Source organism: Dufourea novaeangliae, unplaced genomic scaffold, assembly GCF_001272555.1.
Source record: "Dufourea novaeangliae isolate 0120121106 unplaced genomic scaffold, ASM127255v1 scaffold60, whole genome shotgun sequence".
NCBI classification, from domain to species: domain Eukaryota; kingdom Metazoa; phylum Arthropoda; class Insecta; order Hymenoptera; family Halictidae; genus Dufourea; species Dufourea novaeangliae.
The window spans coordinates 1,333,491-1,353,605 of record NW_015373935.1 but is presented as its reverse complement, the minus strand read 5'-3'; the positions used below and the strand labels follow the sequence as shown (position 1 = coordinate 1,353,605).

The window sequence follows — 20,115 nt, the reverse complement described above, 5'->3', positions numbered from 1 at the left end:
TTCGTTTAACGCGATGCGAAATACGAAAGCAGAACATTCGAATCGTTTCTCGCTGGATCGTACCTCCAGGAAGAGCTTATGTTAATTCATCCTCTCTTCCGTTCTGTACTCTTCATTAACTGTACTTCTCACCCTCCCTTTTCTTGTACAAATTTCCATAGTCTTGCGGGAATGTAATGCATTAAGGATAATCATTGACCATTAATTTATGGCCTGCCTAGATTCAGATCGACGCGATAGCATCGGATCGCCGCGTACGCTCGCTACGAGCGTGTCAGGAAGAAGTCTGCTGCCGATGAAATTGGATGTGTGCGATAGTTTTCTTTCATATGTGATTCACTTTGATCCGCCGAGAGAAATTCAACGAGGGTGTACCGTGTTTCTATTCTTAGAAGAAACGCCTGCTTCGATTGGACGCTCGAGGAGCCGAAAATGGAGCTGGAAGAATGGCGATCTTACATCGAGGGAAACACCGAATGAAGAAATACCGAACCTTTGTTATATATTAATCATTTGTCATGATCTGAATATTTATCCCCTGCTTTTTAGGCCTCCTTTCCTTGTATAGTTTACTCGAAAATAGAGTAAAAGCATTAATATAGTTAATCTCTAATTAAAAATTCCCTATTACGATTAATTGTTGACAATGTATTACGTTACTCTAACTGTTTCTATTTTTATTTTGCATAATAGGTTTATATAACCTTATAATACCCAACTAAATAAATAAATATTGCTTCAACGATCCCAAAAGAACACCTTACATCCGACACAGGGATTTATTTTGGAAGGTATTCAAACCAACGTTGAATCATCCCGAAGAACCGTTTTATTCCCAAAAATTTCCAAGCTTCGTGAAAACTTCTTTTTTGCCTAGCGCAACGGTTGAAAGACGCGGATTAAACTAGGGATTCTTACGGGTCCGCGATTTACGCTCGCTATTCCTCCTGCTACGATGAAGAAGAGCCCACGGTCGGCAGTTTGTCCTGTCTTCCGCCACGCACTCTTTATTACCCCGTTCTCCGCCGCCTCTCGCGCAGCGAGAGCACCCGCGATCGCGCGCGCGCGAGCGATTCTGTACAAGTTCAACACATTTAGGGGGTTATCGTATTATGTCGAGTCACGAACTCGTTATAGGACGGCAAGACGGATCGGCGCTATAAAACCACTTGGTTTCAGTTTAACCAAAGGGTGCGCGATATAACTGGTTTACATTTCGCCGCGGCTTTCTTGCCGTCTCCATCCCCTTCCTCCACTCTTCAATGTTGTGCAGGAAATTTTTTTACGGAAATCGTGCAGCTTCGAGTCTCTCGTCGAGATACGATCGCTTCTGCCGGGGGTCCACGAAGTGAGAAGATATTGAGGCCCTGGGCTTGAGGTTTTCGCCGCGATGAAGATTGCGAATGGAACGTCATAACGAGGATTTACTGGCGCTGAAGTAGTAGTGAGGAACGCGAAGAATATACACGAAACTCTGGCATTATCGAGGGAAGCCGATTCTGGTTGAAAAAGAAATGGAGACTGATTTTTGAGAAGTGACGAGAAGGGACACAGAGGTCCGACAGTTCAATTTGAGAGGTTTCGAGTGTAGTATAATCTTGTTCTACGATCAAAATGTAGTAAATGATGAAAAAAAGTATACGTGGATTCTTAGCTAATTGTAAATTGTAGCGTGATGATGAAATAGTAGATTATGGATAGTTGCTCGCAAAAACCCATCTACTAGTCAAACTTTCCACTAACTGTACTCCTTGTAAATAAAATCCCCAGTCTTACAACATGCACCGAGAAAAACGTTAATCACAGACTTCAACTGAATATCGAAGCGATTTGTCAATAAGTCAGCATCCGTATAAGTGAAACATCATATATTCTATATGAAAGAGTTACAGAAACAAGGGGTCGATCCGCGGAGCAAATTGAAGAATTCACGGAAATCAGACCTGGGCATGCAATGAAGGACCCGAATGGCGAGAGGAGTAACATTGTCTGTAAAAAAGAAATGCTGCACGAAAACGACGGACGGTGGAATCTCGATGAAACGGCGTCCCATCGAAACCAGCACTTTCGTTTCACGCAAATTTCAGACGTTCACGGATAAAATTGCTAGGCTGTCCACAGGCCGTAACGGAACGGCGCGGCGATTCGGCGCGAATGGCGGTGGACGACGGAGGCGGCATTATCCTCGAAGGAGGAACGACCCGTGGATGCTAACCAGTCGATCCACGTGCTTGTTATCACGGTAACGATGATATCGGCGTGTGGCCTGCGGAGTCAGATGGATCGAGCGTCGATGAGAACGTGGGAGACGACAAACGTGAAAGGTGTAATTCGACCAACTACAAGAAAACAAGTCAAGAAACGTTCTTCAAGGTAGACATGGCTGAAGGCGAGCCTACGGGCAGGATCGTCGAATCACACGTGATTTCCGTATTTAATAAAAGCGCTTTCCCCCACAGAAATCCGCCCTGAAGTCCAGTAGCTAGCACGTGAGCTAATCGTGAAGAGCAATTGATCGAGATAACGATCTCCGATCGATCAAGAAACACGGCAACATAGCGAAGCGGTGGTTCGTTCGTCGTCCGACGGGAAACGTTCACGGGCTCCAGTGGAGTTCTTCACTGCAACCAGAGGAAACCGACCGAGACGGCAATTACCGTGATTGTACGAGGCCAGATGCGAGGTTAATCAATAAGTGGCGACTTGTTGAGTGATTGTCACGATCTATCCGAAGGAATTTTGTTGTTCTCCTTCGGGCTGGTTTCCCTTTTCAGCCGAGGTAGCAAGAGTCCTGGGATCTCTTGCTGGGACAGAAAATTATTGATTCGGAAGACGCACACGACGATCTTTCTGTTTGAGAGTATATGCACAGGTAAAGCACTAAGTATGGATCACGTGCACTCGACGAAGAGGTGTTGGCCGAATAACCGACCACCCAGTTACGTAACAATCCCGCGCGACCTCGGCCCTGGGTACCGTTCAGAAGGGTGTTGGGTCAGATGATTCGCGAACCAACGAAACAGGAGCTGTCCTATGGACACTGGTCGATTATCGTCAGACTTGGGACACACGGTCCGCGAAAACCCGTTCGAGTCGAGTATGTGACAAACGGGACACGTTTCCAACTGCACTCCGTCAGGATCCGCGACGTGAATCCTCCGGTGGGCGGGGCGTGAACCGCGTTTGCGTTCGTTGTGCCGTCCAAGAATAGCGTGTGAGGAAGTGTACGTATCGAATCGGTTCTGTACACCCCTGGGTGTTTCACTGATTACGATCGGCACTGATATCTTCTTCCCTTTGCCCGAGGTGGGTGATGTTAGGTTGCTCGGAACAGGACGTTTACTGGTGATCACGGCGATTAGCCGGCACTAGCTGGAGACTTAGACGAACTTGATATTGGAATTTAGAGAATCGTCAAGGCGTTCACCTGCTTCCAGCAATCTTTTGCAGATATATATACTTCCAGCGTTGTTCACACTATTCTGGTACACCATGGGGAAAGGAACTATTTTTCGTCTCCCCTAACAGGATCGATCGAAATGTATGTACCGAATTTGTCACCATAATAAAAATCGACGCGATCTAACCCGAGATAAACGCGGGATTTACGGTGCGAGGCACGCGATTTCGCACGAGAAACCGAAGGCGCGGCGGAGAGACGAGATATCGACGACGGATTGAGCTCGACTGGCCCCCGAGATGCCTAAAACCCGGAAGAGACCCCGGGTCCCTCCCGGTTTTCGTTGGCGGGTCGAAAGAAGGCAAAGGTAACAGTTATGTTCATTGTCGCGGCCAGCACCGACGGACGTTTTATGACCGGTCCTCTCCACCCTCCCCCTGTAAAAAAAGGCTAACGGTCCGTCGCTCCTCTCTTTCGTCCTGGTCGCTATAGAAGCCCTGTTTATTGGTTTCTGTAACACCGGAGCGTATCAGGACGTCTAACCGAGGGCTTAGCACCCGGGAGCCTCGACTAGGCAAAAGATGTCCGTATCGGAGGCGGACGTGACTGCGCGACCGTTTGCCAGTTTTATTGCCGGTTCAGGCAAATTACGGCGCTGCCTTTTGGCATTTATTCTACCTTGGTCCTTTCTGACCATCGATCTTTTTCTACCGTTCTTTCTTTTTTGTGAGCGAAGTGACATAATAGAATTTACATGAAGTGGCGTTGAGAACGTAATATTAGAATGTTCGTTAGAACCTAAATGATACTCGTAAAAATAAATATTAAAGTGTCCTGGTCAATTTGTTTACTGTCACAGTTTTGTAAGGTATATACATAAATGAAATGCTTACGAAATGAAGATAGGTGGCCATAGATCACGAAGGAATGTATTTTGATTGTATCGAAATACGCTATGATGGCTGAGACACCTTAATATTTCATTTTTATGTAACCATGTCGGGTGATTTGAGAGATGGCCCAGGAATTCAGAGTAGCAGAAGTACAGAAGTGAATCGTAAATTAAGTGGACATTTTTTGCTTGCTTTTCGTTAGGATTATACGACCCTGAAATTGTCGACCCTCTGTTCGGATGATTCCGAGTGTGACTGTACTCACATTAATGCCAGATTAACCCCCTGACGCTGACCTCCTCCCTGGCTCGCGCGGACACCATATTTTTCGAAGCGGACCGTACAAAGCTTCACTTTGAAGGTAAAAGTTATTTTATATACCCCGAGCCCGTTATTATCTTGTACGTAATAAGGATAATATACATGCTGCTCGTATTTTCCATAACGTATTACGGGGATACTCAGGAGTGATGTTTCCGAACCTGCTGGCGCCACAGTTCAATCACGTGAGTCGTCAATACTAGATTCATTATGAACTTATTGTTTAAAGTCGGTACCTGTCTAATAAATTGAACTGTACGGTAATCTGATTTCTGTGCTTTGTATCCAACGTTCAAGAACAGATTAAAAGTACAGGAAGTTTCAGGTAGACGACCGCTACAAAGTGTCCCACGTGATTCGTGCCGGCAACCAATGTCCAGGTAATCTTTCATCCTAGACCAGGCATAAAATGCAAAGTGGCATTTTCTAAATAGCTCGAAAAAATCACCAATCACTAAAGGAAATCCTGTTAATTATTACAACTCCATTTGGTACCTAAAGTTCCTTCTACGATCACTCATAGAGATGTATAGAATTACTTTTGGTAAATAAATCTTAGCACGAAGAATTTTGTTCGACGTTTCAGGCTGTTTCTTGGAAGATGAATCACGTGTGTTATGAAATAGCGTATAATTAATCATCGATCGCCTGAGACCCGCTTAACCAGTCGGGGCCCTTAAACCAGATCTCGCCTGGAACGTCCACGCTCGTCTCCGGAAACGAGATATCTTCTGCCGCGCGTTTTCGATTCACGTTAAATGTAAATACGCCAGTAAGGTCGGCACACCGAGGGAGTGTGCTCTCGCAACACGCGCGCGATATATAATATGCGGTTAGACGTAGGACTACTTTTAACCGCGGCCATAAATCAAACGTACCGACTGCGCGTGTGCATTCCTAGAGAAAACCTGCCCCGGGTAGAAAAATAGCGGCCAGGCCTGCGCGTTCGAGATCTCGCCGCTTCTAATGAACGGAGACCCAGGCTTCGCAAAACGAGAAACGTTTTACGATTATATTCCTGCCGTGGGGACTTCCGTCAACGAATCGTGTTTCGAGTCCCGCACGAACGTGCGCGATCATTGTCGAAAGTCACACACCAATGGAACGAGGAAGAGAAAACTTCTGCCGACACAATTAAGACGATTATGGAGATATTCTGGAAAGTTGACAAGACGAATATTCGGAGAAAAACGACGTTCCTAACCGGAGTGGATGATTCCACGTAAGAAAAAAAAAGAGATCGAAAATACTGGGAAAAACGTTTCCTGATCAGGAAAGATATTACACCATCTGTGATCGGTAATAGAACTTTTTAATGATATCGCTGGGTCGCCAATAATTATGCAAGTTAATCTATGCATAAAGTTCTATGTACTGTTATCGTCTAGTTCTGTTGGACAAAGTTCTATATTAAGACCTGTTAATAAATAGTTTGGGTGTTGAGTTATAATTTTGAGTTACCCCGTCGATACAATATTCTTATGATATGCTACTTTTAATGCAGCAAACTGCAGAGGGACACATCCGAGAACATGTCTACTTATCTTTCTTGAAGGTATGTTGTACGAAAAACGTTTTAATAAGTTACAATCTAACGAGGTGATGGGGTAGTTTTTTTTTGTATTTGAATTCAGAGCGGTGTAAGGGCCTCTAAAAATGACTTTGAGGGTCTCTCTCTCGAACGATCCGAGCCTTGGGCTACGGTCCAATTAACCCATATACAGACCCCCACTCCTTGGACAAAAGGAAATTGAGCTGGCTAGTTTGATCGATTCTTTCGCCGATTCGCATCGCGAGTTACGCTCGTGCCTTTACTATAAAAACCTCGAACTAATGAAAACCTAAGCATGTATAAACAAGAAAGATCCACCTCCCATCCCGACCCTCTAACTAATCCACCACAGAATACTATAATCACACAGAACAAAGGTAAGAAGAGCCTTTTCGTAAATGCATGCCGTCCTCCACAGGCGCGCAGCTATTATTACAACGTCACGTGGAATTACGAACGCGACGCGATCTCGTCTGCATACGACGTTGTGTTACAAAATCCTCAAGGTCCCACAGGGGTAGAGAACGATCATCGTTTATCGGTGTTACACGCGCGGGAAATCGAGAATTGTTGCATGCGGAATGAGCGAATCGTCGTGAAAAAGACAGTAGCAACAACGGAGGGGGAAAGACCGACAGGAAAAGGCGGGAAGGGGAGAAAAATCGCGGCACCGCGGCCGGGAGCGACACTGGTTACCGGTAGCCGTAAATTTCTCCAGCTAATGGTGCACAACAAACGCTTGTCCGTACCTAAGCTCATAATGTCCGTTCACGCCGGCCTAATATCGTTCCCGGCGTTTAATAAATATGTCGCGGCGGCGATACGTCATAACTTTTCCACGCGTCCCAGCGATCCATTGCACGCGCGCGCGCGCACGCCAGCGAGCGGGAGCACCTATACACACGTGTGTACTACACACGCACGCGTGGCGATGGACACGCACGTACCAGCACGATGCATTGGCGTTGATATTCGTCGAACGGTGGTTACCAGCGTAATGTCACTGAGTTATACGGTTCTTAACCGAGACTCTTAATCGCGGGATAATGTTGTCGATCCTTCTCCCCACTCCCCCTTCTTCGTCCTCCTGTACCCCCAACCCCGCCCTCTCGGCGCGTCGGTGCACACGCAGCGGTATACTACACGCATACCGATAAAACCGCGTGCGCACGCGACGAATGCGTAATTTCGCCACGGACGAATGATCGTCGTACGTTTTTAGTGGCACAAAAAGCACGCCAAGATTAGAACTCTCTCCCTGCCATCCCCCTCTAGACCCCTCTGGCGCCCGTACATCGTGTAGAAATTATTCATTGAGCCGTGTGAGTGCACAGTGTCGATCGGTGACGTGATTCAGGCATCTGGAATTCGGTGGCGCTCCAGAGGGGAATTAATTATATTTCGTCTCGTTTGGCTGGACAGCGGTTTCGCGAAATGTCTCGCGACCAGTTCTCCCTTGATCGGTCTTTTTCTTTTTGGTCTCGTTTAGCCGACAGCTACCGGAGAACATCCCGACATCACGACAACCTGCTGCCGCGGACATTCATCCACGAGGATGATCAATGACGGAGCAGACGTTCCAGCGTTTCTCTCGCTCTCCATTAACGTTCGAGCAACGCGATTAATATGGCCGGCGGGTAATAACGGTTCGTACCGCGGCGGCCAAGCGGTTATGCGCGCGCCCCGTTTGAGTAAAAAATCTGTGATAGGAATCGTACATCATCGGCGCGTACGACGGGAAAGAGGCGGTGAAATTAAGAAATTTTCGTTCCGCGGCTTGCTAGCTAGCCAGCTAGCTAGCGAGCACAACGACGATCGAGCGATTATTTTAAAAGGTCAAGAGGTTTCAGGTGGATGAGTTATGCCCGTCGTCCTTTCCCACCCGCGTCGGCGGTCAATAGCCACGAGATAAATGGGTACGCAAACGTTTCGATTTAGTTTCTCGCATAAAACGCGCGACGGTGACTTATATGCGGCCCGGCGGAGTTGTAACAATTTCCGCGCGTGAAATCGACTGAACGGAGAAAGGGAGAAAAAAGAACAACAAGGAATGGGGGATCGTGGCTCGCGGGAAAATATAAATATTAATCGCGTCGAAACGGGTCGCCTTTTTCGCGTAGACGCGCAAACGGAACGACGAATAATTGGTAACGCGGGCAATCGGGAGGAAAGACTTGATTAAAATGCACATAATGGTTGCAGTTTTTCTATGTTGGTTGGGTTATGAAAATCGTGAAAAATCCCACTGTTGTCGGGACACTGGATTCCATCGATGAAGTTGTCTAGCTTGATGGGGGTCTACGACCTTTTCCATTTTCATCAATAATTTTCATTATACGCCACCAAATTTCTTCATCTCGTTACGAAGTCAAATTTAAACAGTCTTATAGGCGAAGGAGATTGAATGGTCAGGTTCGAGGTCGCCGAGTAGCTATTCCCACCACACGCCTTTCACAGAGTTCCCGCCTTACTCTCTTTACACGAGCTTACATATCATCCGAATGAAGAGGTAGGCCGATACAACATTAAAAGTGGGAGTCGCGCTAGACGTGACTCACGTTCACAGCAATGGCCTTGAACGTAACTGCCTCCACGGAAACTTTCGAGGTCTATAAAATAGTCGTCGTCGCCTATTACAGTCCTTTACAACGTAACAATCACTGTTGCTTCGTCTAGCTGCACGTCGTCCAGTTTTACCTTTCCATTACGATCATATTTCATTCGAGTCCGTATCTGGCCCGCCCCTTCCATCGGTGTTACGTTCTATTCGCAGGAGGCAACGGGCGAGAATCTCGCCGGGGCAGATATAAACAAATAAACGGGTAATAATCGACGTTCACTTTTCGCTCCGCCGAGGTGCCACGCGTCCCGGTTCGCTGCCGCTACGGTGGCGATAAAGCGTATCGGTATTATTGGTAATTAGCTGTCCGTATTGATAACTTTTTTACGCCGTGTCGCCCGGGTGGAATCGTTCGAACCTGACCGGAATGAGGACTGCCGGAAAGGCAGAGCGGTATCGTGAAAGCATTGTGGTGGCCGGGTCACAAACCAGGGTGGCAGGTGTTGTATGGAATGGCCGGCCCCGTCCGGACAGACGGGAGAGCCGTGGGCAGGTTTGCCGGCGTAAAGAAGCAAAAACAAAAAAAGAACAAGAAGGAAGAAAAAGGAGAGGTCCCTGTATAAGTTATGAACGTCCCAGTCTATTTGCAGTATCAACTGGTGCTGGCCTGATTACATCGTCGCGTATTAATTGAATACCCGGGCCACGACGGGTCAGCGTAGATGGCGCCAGAACGCGGCAAAGAACGGGCGGAGTTAGGAGGATACGAAGAAACGGATCGAATATTCCTCCACCACAGTTTGCGGCGCGGCGGTGGCACGGCAGCCGCCACCACTCTCTTTTCACCGGGGGCCCAGGTTGATGGAAACGGTGTGATACGGCCGCGCGATGCGCCGGCGATCATCGATTTCAACGAGTTCCACGTAGAGACGACGCCGAGGCATCGCGTCGAATCCGTAAGTAACGCCCGGGATGGAAGATCGATGGAACGAAGAAACGTTTAGCCGACCGATGGAAATTGTTGGTTTTATCGTGGGACAGACGAGCGGCAGAAACGTGTTTCCTGATGAATGTTTAATGGCTGGGCTAATTACGGAGCACCCTCGGTATCATCGGCGAGGGACTTACGGATTCGGTTTTGTTCGACGAGTCCCTCTGACTTATTCAAGAATCGTCCAGATACCTTCGACGGGCGTTCATTCTTCTTTTTCTTTCTCCTTTTGCGATGGTTCTTTAGTTGTCCACTCTCAGCAGCGAATGCACGATATATATATACATGTATACGTGCTACATCTTCATCTCGGGGCAACGTCGGGGTATTCCACAAAAACGTGAGCAGAAACACTTTTCGATTCAATCATTTTGCCCTGTATCCATCCTTCCTTACGGCCACAGGTATACATAGCCTTTGTCCGCCCCAGTGTAGTCGTTCCGATCGTCGAGCACCTAAACACGTTCTTCGTGCCTACGAAGCGCGGCCGATCCAAAGTATGCATTATCTCAGCCCGGAGCAGTGAAATGCCAGTACACCGTCTATAGACCAGGGCAAGAAGCTGAACCAATCGAAACTGCGGATTTTATGCCGTCGACGCAGCCTTGAAATCTTTGCGAAAACGAATTTCGTCTTATCGTCTCGTATATATTTATATATTTCATCCATCGTAGGCGTGTATCCCAGCTACTTATCGTTCAACTTCATTTACAAGTGTTCCCTGTCCCGGCAAAAATGTAAACCAGTCGCGTACTATCGCCGACAAACGATTGGTTTCTACACCCCGTGAAGCAAGGGGGAGCCGAGAAGCTTTGCTTTCGGAAACAATCTCAGAAACAGCAGAGTAATTGATAAATTGCCACTAACGACAATGGTACGCGGGCGAGAGGATTAATCCTAGCCGCGAGGGCGATAACTCCTCCCGCATGAAATTTGCAAAACACCGAGATAGCGTACGGCCTGTTGTCGGTGTATAAAGGTGAGCTAGCGCAGCACCGTTCGTACATGCGAACAGCTCGTCCATCAAATTGAGAACCCTGGTAGGCAGGCAGCCGGTACGCTGCCGGCTGAACGTGTGCGATCAGCGCCTATGCCTTTGCTCGCTCACTCGCCCGCTCGTTTACTCGCTCGCGCGTTACGCGACCGCTCACGTTCCACCGCGTCTTCTCCTCTTTACAGCTCGTAGACACGAATAAACCATTGCTATTGTTTACCACCACTGGACATCCTTCGGCCGTTCGATAGAGACACGGGAGCCCCCCGTCAGTCTTCGAAACGTTCCTTTGCCCACCACTGAGATACACGTGTACGAGTGTGTCCTCTTACCCGATGCTGGCATAAGATACCGGAGCAACATCGCCGCGCTAATATCACCTCGTTTATCTTGTAATCGTTCCTCGTGCTCATCGAGTTCCCGTCCCGGTGGAAACGCTTCCATAGGGTCTTCGCCGCCAAGATTTATAGCCTTCGATCATTTGGAAATTAAAAATGACAATATCTAGATGGGAATCATTGTTCCAGTCTAAGTAGCTTGAAGCAGTTAAAAGTAACAGCTTCGGTATTAATTGATGGCTTAATGAATCATTATCAATAAGAATTGTATTCCAGTCTGCTGAAGCATTCTTCGTATTTAGTGCCACCTTATAGTAAATTTACAGACTCAGATTATTCAATTCTGTTGTTTGGTCGTTATAATTGAATATAAACGTAGCTTTTAATAAATCGCTTTTTTTCCGCACCAGCTGTTCATTTCCCCCAGTTTACAAAACGTCGGTGTCTTTCGTAGCAGACGCAGTAATCAATGCAGAAGCACTTTTATGTGGTCGAAGTAATGTTTAGCAGTAACAAGCCGCAGATCGTATCAAACGCTAGCCGCAATTATATCGCAGATGTAAAACACGCAGTTAACTGGTCGGTCGTTCGCCAATCGCATGAAATAACATTACTCGTGTTCACGGGTGGCGGTCGAGTTGTCGGCAGAAGAACGTGAGACAGGATGTAAGTTATTCCGCCGATCAGAAATTACACTTCCATGCGGTGAATCCTGAACATCGGTGATTAGTACTTTCAAGGTTTTCGCGTTGTAACGCATCCGAAGTATAAAAATTGATCGACGATAGGTACTTCAAAGTTGTGATGGAATTATACTGCAAGGGCTTATCGAAATTACAAGCGTCTCGATACAATTTGATCGATGTTTACAACTTATTTTAATGACATGGTTCTGCGGCATTTTGTCATTATGTCGCGATACCTGCACTCCCCTTTTTACGACAATATACCAGAATCAATCAGTCGCTAACGAACATAAATTGAAAATCTATTCATTAAACACTTGAAAAAGCAAAACGATATAATCGTGGCTCGTAATGTATGAAATGTTCTGTAATTGCTTCCCAGATGAAAAAGAATAACTGCTAACACGATGTTTCTTTATATCGAATTAGGAATCAGCTATATGCATAGCAGGGAAGCAGCAACCACAACTGGTTATCAAATATAAAATCATTCTTCTAATAAATTATTCCCTCAAATTGAATTTAACCTTGCAAACAATTTTCAAACCTCTATATTGTACGGTGTCCAACGAGAATAGGGATATTTAAAGCCAGCAAGTGATGGTATAGCATTTGCAAAACAGATGACAGATGGAGAGTTACGGGTAGGTAGCACATCAGGAATTTGATGCTCATGAGCACCAACTCCGATCAGATGTGTATAGGGCCACGTAATTTCCAGAGACCCGAATGTTTTTCGAGCGAACAGTACGCAGAAGCGGCGGGCGTGGAGAAGGGAAAAGGGCGTAGTAAGTCATACGGAGAGGCTCGTACGTCATCCTCCATCCGGGCCAACGGAGCAACACATGGAAAGGGTCTGCGGAGCCTCCATGCACGATGAACGCACCTACCAACTTGGGTTGCCTCTTTAGGTCGCGGTACGCTGGTGTTCGCGCACCAACACACACGTCCGTCCGCCTTGGCACAATCGTGCACCTCTATAGGTAGTAGAAGGCTGAACCACTTGGTCACGGGCGCGCAACACGCACGCCTATATTCGACGCGACTCCGACACGATCCGATCTTTTCAATTTTCCGATTGTAAATTAGCGGCTTAAATGGTTCGTAAAAACGTCGTCGGGGGCACAGCAACAGAATGGACGGGGCCGGAAACATGGGTATAGGCATCAAGATGGAAAGTGCACTCGGCCATGTTCGTCAGCCATTGAGGTACACATCACAAGACCCGTTGTGTGCACACCCTTCGATCCGTTTATACGTTGCACTACTGATGACACATACTTATTTTTGATTTCAGAATTTTATTGAACTAAGGAACGAAGGAAATAACAGCGAAAACAAGTGGGGAAATGAAATGGAAATGATAGAAGAGACAGGACACGATGTTGAATTTACGAGACAATCCCAAGAACGTAGTATCAGTGTGCCGGTAATTAGAAGCTCGCGTGAAACCGACCCGTAGAAAAAAAAAGAACGGCCGGCCCGTAAATGATTTGTACAATGAACTTGCCCCGTGTTTCTGTTCCAGCGAGAAACACATTCCTACCGCACACGAAGGAGGGACGGACGCGGAACGATCTTGGTCGATACACACGAAGATATGTGCTCTGTATTACCGACGAACCCTCGCAGCGACGATAGCGGTAAGCGTGGAGGCACATAAGGAGGAGGGGTAAACGAGCCGAGCCACGATTTCGTCGTCGTAAACGTCAACGTTACGGTTACAGCGTTGTTCCTAGCTGGTTTATATTGAACGAGGTTGCTCCCCGAGGTACGTAACACCTACTGGCAACCGTCGTATCGTCGAGTAGCACCATACTCGTTTCCAACTCGAGAAGGAGAGAGAGATAGAGGGAGAGGAGTGGCGGGAGAAACCACGTGGCTTTTACGCGGGAACCTCTCGCCGCTTCAGCACCAAGAGTTCAAGGTTTGTTAGCTCTATCCTTTCGTACGCAACGCCGGGACTAGAACCGAGCCGCCCAATAAAGATCGCCGTAACGATGCGATATCGACGCGCGTAAATCAAAAAAAGGAACAGGACAACACGCCCCGATCGTTAACATTCCGACACGTACTTCACATTTTTTTCTAAATCAATTTCGGGAAGTTCATCGCCGGGACACACAGAAAGTGTTGATCAGCGAATTACCTTAAAGTAACGAAATACTGGGTGGTTAGTTAACTAATTTTTCACGAAAAAATTTTCTTTCATTAAACTCACATGACAAATTAATATACCACCGGTCAGACGCTTATGCTGTTAGAATAAGTAATGAATTTTTTCGGCAGAGTCTTTTTTTACTAACTCAATGCACATATACTTTAGGAGGTGTCCCATTTCTCATTCAACAAGAATTAGCATTCTAAGGAAAGCCTCAGGGAAACGAGGCACTTTCACAGGGATAAATGAACCGCGGGGTGTGCAGATAGTATTCGAAGCTCCGTCTTCACGCCCTCTAATTACCCCATAGACGCAGAGCGGACCCTTCAATGAGGGCCATAAATTTCGCTCGCGTTTGAAAACAGCCCCCGAAAGTGATACTCGTGGGCCACAGAAAAGGCTTTTGTTGCGTCCCGCTATGTGTCTTGAAAATTGCCACCGCTGTTACAGAAACGCGTTCGATAAAACTTTTTTAAACAACCGACCGACCATTCAATCATCCGTGCGACGACCGTTTCTACAAGGCGCGCTCGGTTGTTGCTCGTCGATGTTATCTAAATAAATGCCTGTCTGTTCGAATAAAATCGTCGCCGCGTATCTATAACGATTCATTATGCCCCTCGATAGCATTATATTACTTCATTACCGCAACATTAACCGGCAAGACATTTACAACTGAAAACGGTGGCGATACCGACGCTCTCTACGGCCATTATAAATCACAATGAGTTTCAACCGACTGTGCTCCCTTTGATGTTTATCACGGCAATGATACAAATGCATTCCACGTAATCAAGTTTCTTCGACGATCGGCTCGCGTCGTACGCACGCGTATTCGGCCAGTTAATGTGTCCCGAGATCGTGTTCCCCCCGCAGCACCAGATCCCCGCAATAAAACCGAGTTAATGATAGCGTGTCTATCGAACCCGTTGATTTGTGCTATTTGGGCGGCATAATCGCTCGCGCAATCACTTATTGCACACTTAGGATAGACGTTTACGCAAATACCGGCGCAGGTTTAGTAAATCATGCTACAGGCACACAGCTTCGCGTGACGTTCTGCGGGGCGTGTAAGCGTTTGTATTAGTCCCGACGACAAACAAACAAAAATTGACATACCGACAGGAACAACGAGCTTGATAATTGCATTGAAATGAAACCAGTGGTAAAAGGTCACGATGAAAATGGAATGCAAAATTTGGAGTTGCTTTCAGGTAATTCATACTCGAAAGCAACAGTGAAAAAAGTATCGATTGGGTTATTGCTTGAACAAATAAAAGCATGGCTCACCAAGGTACGAGAACGGTGAGCTTGTGCGTTTTTACGGTGTATGCGACACACAACGCTAGGTAACACTGTCTCGACGAATTCGTTCTCCGCGTGCGTGACGATAAAGTCAAATTATTTATTATAGGCGGCCGCGGCCTACGAATGCTCCGTGGACACGTTGATGGCTCTATATTTACTCCCGGGAGACTTTAATCTACGACGAAATAATCCATAATCCTGTATCGATAAATTTTCCTACGCGCCTGTGTATCGCTTGTACCAGCAACATTGAAGAGCACTTGCCGGCGCGAGCGCGAAATGAGTCAACGACTTTCGATCCGCGAAGCGCATAGAACCTGTTCCGCAAGAGTGTAAGCCGATCAATTGCCTTTTCCCGTTCCCAAACGATTCCTCCTACGATCGCTGCATTCCGCCGCATCGTCGACAGGACTCGTGGATTCATAATCGGACGATCATATCTTCCGTTTCTCTCGCATACCCCGAGTGGAAATGCAGAATCACTTTCCTTGCCGATCCACACCAGGCCTCCGATTCATTAACCGTGTATCTGTTTCAGTTACTGAATGGAAGACATCAAGAGACTATAGGTTCGATTCAAGGATACCGATTTTTTTTTTCGACTGACTGGCGGACCGAAACAGAATCGAACACGCCAGTATAAGAAGAAAGCAGAACGGGCTTACTAATCGCCACGCCTTCCGAACTATTAACATTCTCTCTCGCCGCGGGAGGATTCGGTATTTATAGAAGACGTAAAGAATAAAGGTTCGTTCGAATAAAATCCCGTTTCTTGTCTTTGAATAAGCACGCGCCTACGTCACGAGAAGCTCATAAAATAATCCCTACACCTTTGTATGCATAAAGAGAATGGATCCTCGCGTGGTCGAACAGGAAGAAAAAATATAGGCGGACCTTAAACCGGACCGTAGGGCGCGAGGAGGAGGCTAGGGAAGGACGCGGCCCAAGCAGATAGAGTGCAACGGAACAAACGGGGGAAAAAAGGATCGAGCAACGAAAGACGAACAGTCTTCAAGACACAGCTGAGTCGCCGGAGAAGAGGCGGCGACCAAGAAGCGAGATAGAGCTCGGGAGAGGCCTCGGTGATTATATGTCTGCCTACGACAAAGCGAGAGGCTACTGGGGTACCTCTTTGCCGGGAGGGACAAAGACATCGCTAGAAACAGCTGACTACCGGAATTCGGGGTTCCGGAGGGGTGAGTACGACGAGGAAGGCACTTGAACCCCAATTGGACGAGGGCTTCCCCATTATACTCGACGTACCCAACGATTTTACACGCACTTGACTCCATTCTACCTATCCACCAGACGTAACTTTATCGCGTTGCATGACCGATTTTCCACGATCCGACGATCGCTACCTATGGGACTAAACTTTGACTATACATACATGACACGCTGGCACAAACATTAGACAATCCACTCGATTGTCAATGAAGTATAATGCTTTCCATTTTCAGCTGTGAGAATCATGTTCGTAGAACATGAATATTTAATGAATGATCAACCTTCAGCTACCATCTCTACATTAGAATTCTCTTCAAATACACGTCTAAAGATCAGCATTGATCGAGTTAGAAATACAACATCTATGAAACGAGTAAGTAAGCTCTCTCTCTCTCTCTTGACCGGATTATTTTTCTTGACTTTAAAATAGAAGCTATGTTCTTCTGTTAACGGTGGTTGGAAGTACGGTACACTCACAAGAGACAAACAGAATCAGGCAGGCATATTAATGATAACTCGAGGTATCACTTTGCACGTCGCTTTCACACGGGTGGATTAGTTATTACCAACCCCCGGCAGGCAGGCAGGCAGGCGGGCAGTTGGGAAAAGCACGCAGTGCATTCATTCGCGCAGAAGGCAACGGAATATTTTTAGTCCGCTGAAGACTATAAATCCGTTATCTCGGCTACGCTTCGTGACGGATACATCGTATTTCAATCGACGCACAAATAGACCCGGCGAAAAAATTTCTACAACCAGTATCGACGTAACGCGACTACGTCAACCTTACATTCGACGATTGTATACAACCGTGTCTTCTATTTTTCAGAGTGCGAGCACCGGTCGGAATGATTTGTTTGGATTCGTTCGCAAACACACGTAGACCTGTACAGTCACGGTATTAAATCCTCTCCCGCGTACCGCAAAAAAAGAGAACATAATTGAAACCACATAAGTATGTAGCAGAAGAAGAATTACTTTCGATCGTGTATCGTTCGCATTATTAGAACACTGGCCGTGAAACCGTAGAACACGATTTACCCTGGCCGTTGACGACCCGGGTAAACTCGATGCACCACGCCTTTCTCGACCACGTGGCTTATACTACCGTGGGCTCTCCCCTAAGCTCTCGTGTCGCTTCTATATTTCATCACGGCTGTTATGATAATCGTCGGGTAACAGAGAGACAGAGACAGACACTAACCCATCCAAAGATAGAATGATCTTATGAATGTAAACTCACCTGCTATAGCCATCCAGGGGTAGAAGGTATGGTTGCCGGTGGGTTGCTGATGTAGTTGCGTGGCAACCGGTTGGCTCGCGGACGAGTTCAAACTGCAGGTGTTCCAGGACGACGTGAGGGACCTCGAGGAACTGTTGTTACCAGGACTCGATGCCGGGTCGCCGCCTACGAGACCACCGTAGCTACCAACCCTCGTGCCTTCTGGAGTACACGCGGACGGACGTACGACCGAATTGCTCTGACTATTAGCCGCGGAGGTTGCTGACTGCCAAACGTCCTTGACGGCCGCGGCTGCCATCACTGCCGCGTAACCGTTTTGATGGGCTGCTGCCTGATCCTGTTGTTTGCAATCCTTAGTCGCTGTGGTCGAATAGGAGGAGGTGGTGTGTCCGGTTGCCTCGGGTGTCGTCGAATATAGTTTGCAGGCCGTCGCGACGCTCGCATCGTATGGCGAGTCTTGGGGTGGCCTCGTATTGGTACCACCGCCCGGATGTATCCCCAACGATGACGATGTGTGATGATGATGCTGCGTGGACGCGTAAGGTGACATCCCTAAGCCGAGGGGGAAACTTCGATAGGCTGCCGCTGTGGCCGGATCATGATGCTGGCTGGCGGCTCCTGTTTGATGGTGGTGACTTCCGTAGAAGCCACCCGCAGTCTGCTCAAAGTACGAGTTCATTATCCCGGGTATTTTGAATCACTTGCACTTAAACACCGGCACTCGAGAAGAACCAATAGGGTTTACAGAGGAACGCAACCACCTCCGGAGAGAACTGTCCGTTGCTTCGATTAAATATCGTCGTACACACGCGGCTAGTCGACCGATACTAGTCCGTGCTCCGACCCCGACTTATTTCGGGTAGTGTCCGTTCACCGATCTGATCGTTCCACGGCTGGCGAATGCCGTTCCGTGTTCAGCTGATTCGCGCCAAAAGGCAAATAGGTAAGCGCGTCGTATTGCGAACCGATACTCTGGTTGACGCGGGAGGCGACAGATGACAGCGTTGACGAGGGACGAGCAAACGGGCATTAAACCGCTTTTAAGAGGTCATAAAAGTCATCGATAGGTAGGTAGGTATAGACGGCCGGCTTGCACCCACAGTGTCAATGTCAGTAGGCCGTAGGATTGTAATTCAGAATGGGACTCATGGCAGCGGCAGGGGTTGACTTTTATGGGTTTGTTATGGATACCGCTACCGACCAGAGTATAAACCGGTGGTCTAGGTGGTGGAAAACAGGCGATGATCGTTAAACCGTTACGACGCAATAAACCGGGGTAATAAGACGGGCTATAAAACTGCCTGTGTGGGTCTCTCTACCGTTTAGAAAATTGTATGTATGATTTCTGATCGGTCAGGCCCGGGGCCCCGTATCGGATAGTCAGTCGATCTTTTAAAGGGGCCAAAGTAACCGTTGACTCTGTCCGCACTGCACACTAGCACTAGTCGAAATGTGACTTCGCTGATGACTGTGAGAGGTTCAGTACGAAGCGACGTACGAAGGGGATCGTAACGAACCACGGTATGCCAGTGCGGTGGTCCACGGCACACTACCGCTTTTCTCGCGCCCCGTGTACCGCCACTCTGTACCGTCCTCTGTCTCTTGCTCACTCGTTCGCCTCGTCTTGTCTCTCTCTTTCACCATCGGCCTCTCCTGCTTCCACCAGCAACTCTTCTCTCTCCCTCTGTCTCTCTCTCTCTCCCACCAGCTCTCGTTTCTCCTCTTTCTCTTTTCCTCTATCGGTCTCCCTCTCTTCCTTCTGACCGCTCCTTCTCGCTCACGCGCGCACACTCTTCCACGGTGTACTACGTTCCAACGAGAAGCGCGCACCGCTGCTTTTCCTCCTTGTCTTTCATGCAACGTCCCCCTCTCCAATACGATAACCGACTTCTCTCGCTTGCTCCGTTGTCGCTGGTCTCCCCCTCCCCCGCACACAACGCCCCCTCCACGCTTGCTCTCTCACCCTCTCGTTCCGTCTCGCTCCACCTCTCGCCGGCGTGTCGTGTTTTGTCTCCCTTCTTCCACGATTCTCGTACACTCTCTTTCTTTCTCTCGATTAGACCTCCACAGCGACCCCCGACGAGCGTTCAAGCAACTCAACAACGTGCCGCGGGATTAAATTCGTACTCGCTGTGTGAACCGTGTGGTTGAGTATCGTCTCACTTTTGACCAACTCGAATAGATAAGACTTTTGAGACGGAATAACGAAAGACCGAAAAGTAGTAAGGACAGAAGTAAAGAAAAGCTTGAGGAAAGAACAACAAAAGAAGAAAGGAAAGAGAAGAGGCGAGTATCGCGTTTAGAGTACAGTTCAAGACGAGGTGAAGAAACGGAGAAAAAGAAAGACAAATGGAAGAAGAGTGAAAAAGAGTAAGACACAGAATTACAGCAGCTAAGAGGGAGACGGGAAGTACGAGGTCTCAGCGACCGAGTACGGAGCG

General features: G+C 47.6%; 1 protein-coding gene across 1 annotated transcript in view; it reads right to left on the bottom strand.

The window, feature by feature from the left end:
• LOC107185344 (homeotic protein ultrabithorax-like) overlaps positions 1-18,353 on the bottom strand; it is a 147,702-nt gene extending 129,349 nt beyond the window's left edge. Inside the window, exon 1 of the mRNA XM_015573009.1 lies at positions 17,675-18,353. Coding sequence (XP_015428495.1) covers positions 17,675-18,353 — 679 coding nt within the window. The remainder of the gene's footprint in view (positions 1-17,674) is intronic.
• Positions 18,354-20,115: the final 1,762 nt, after the last annotated feature.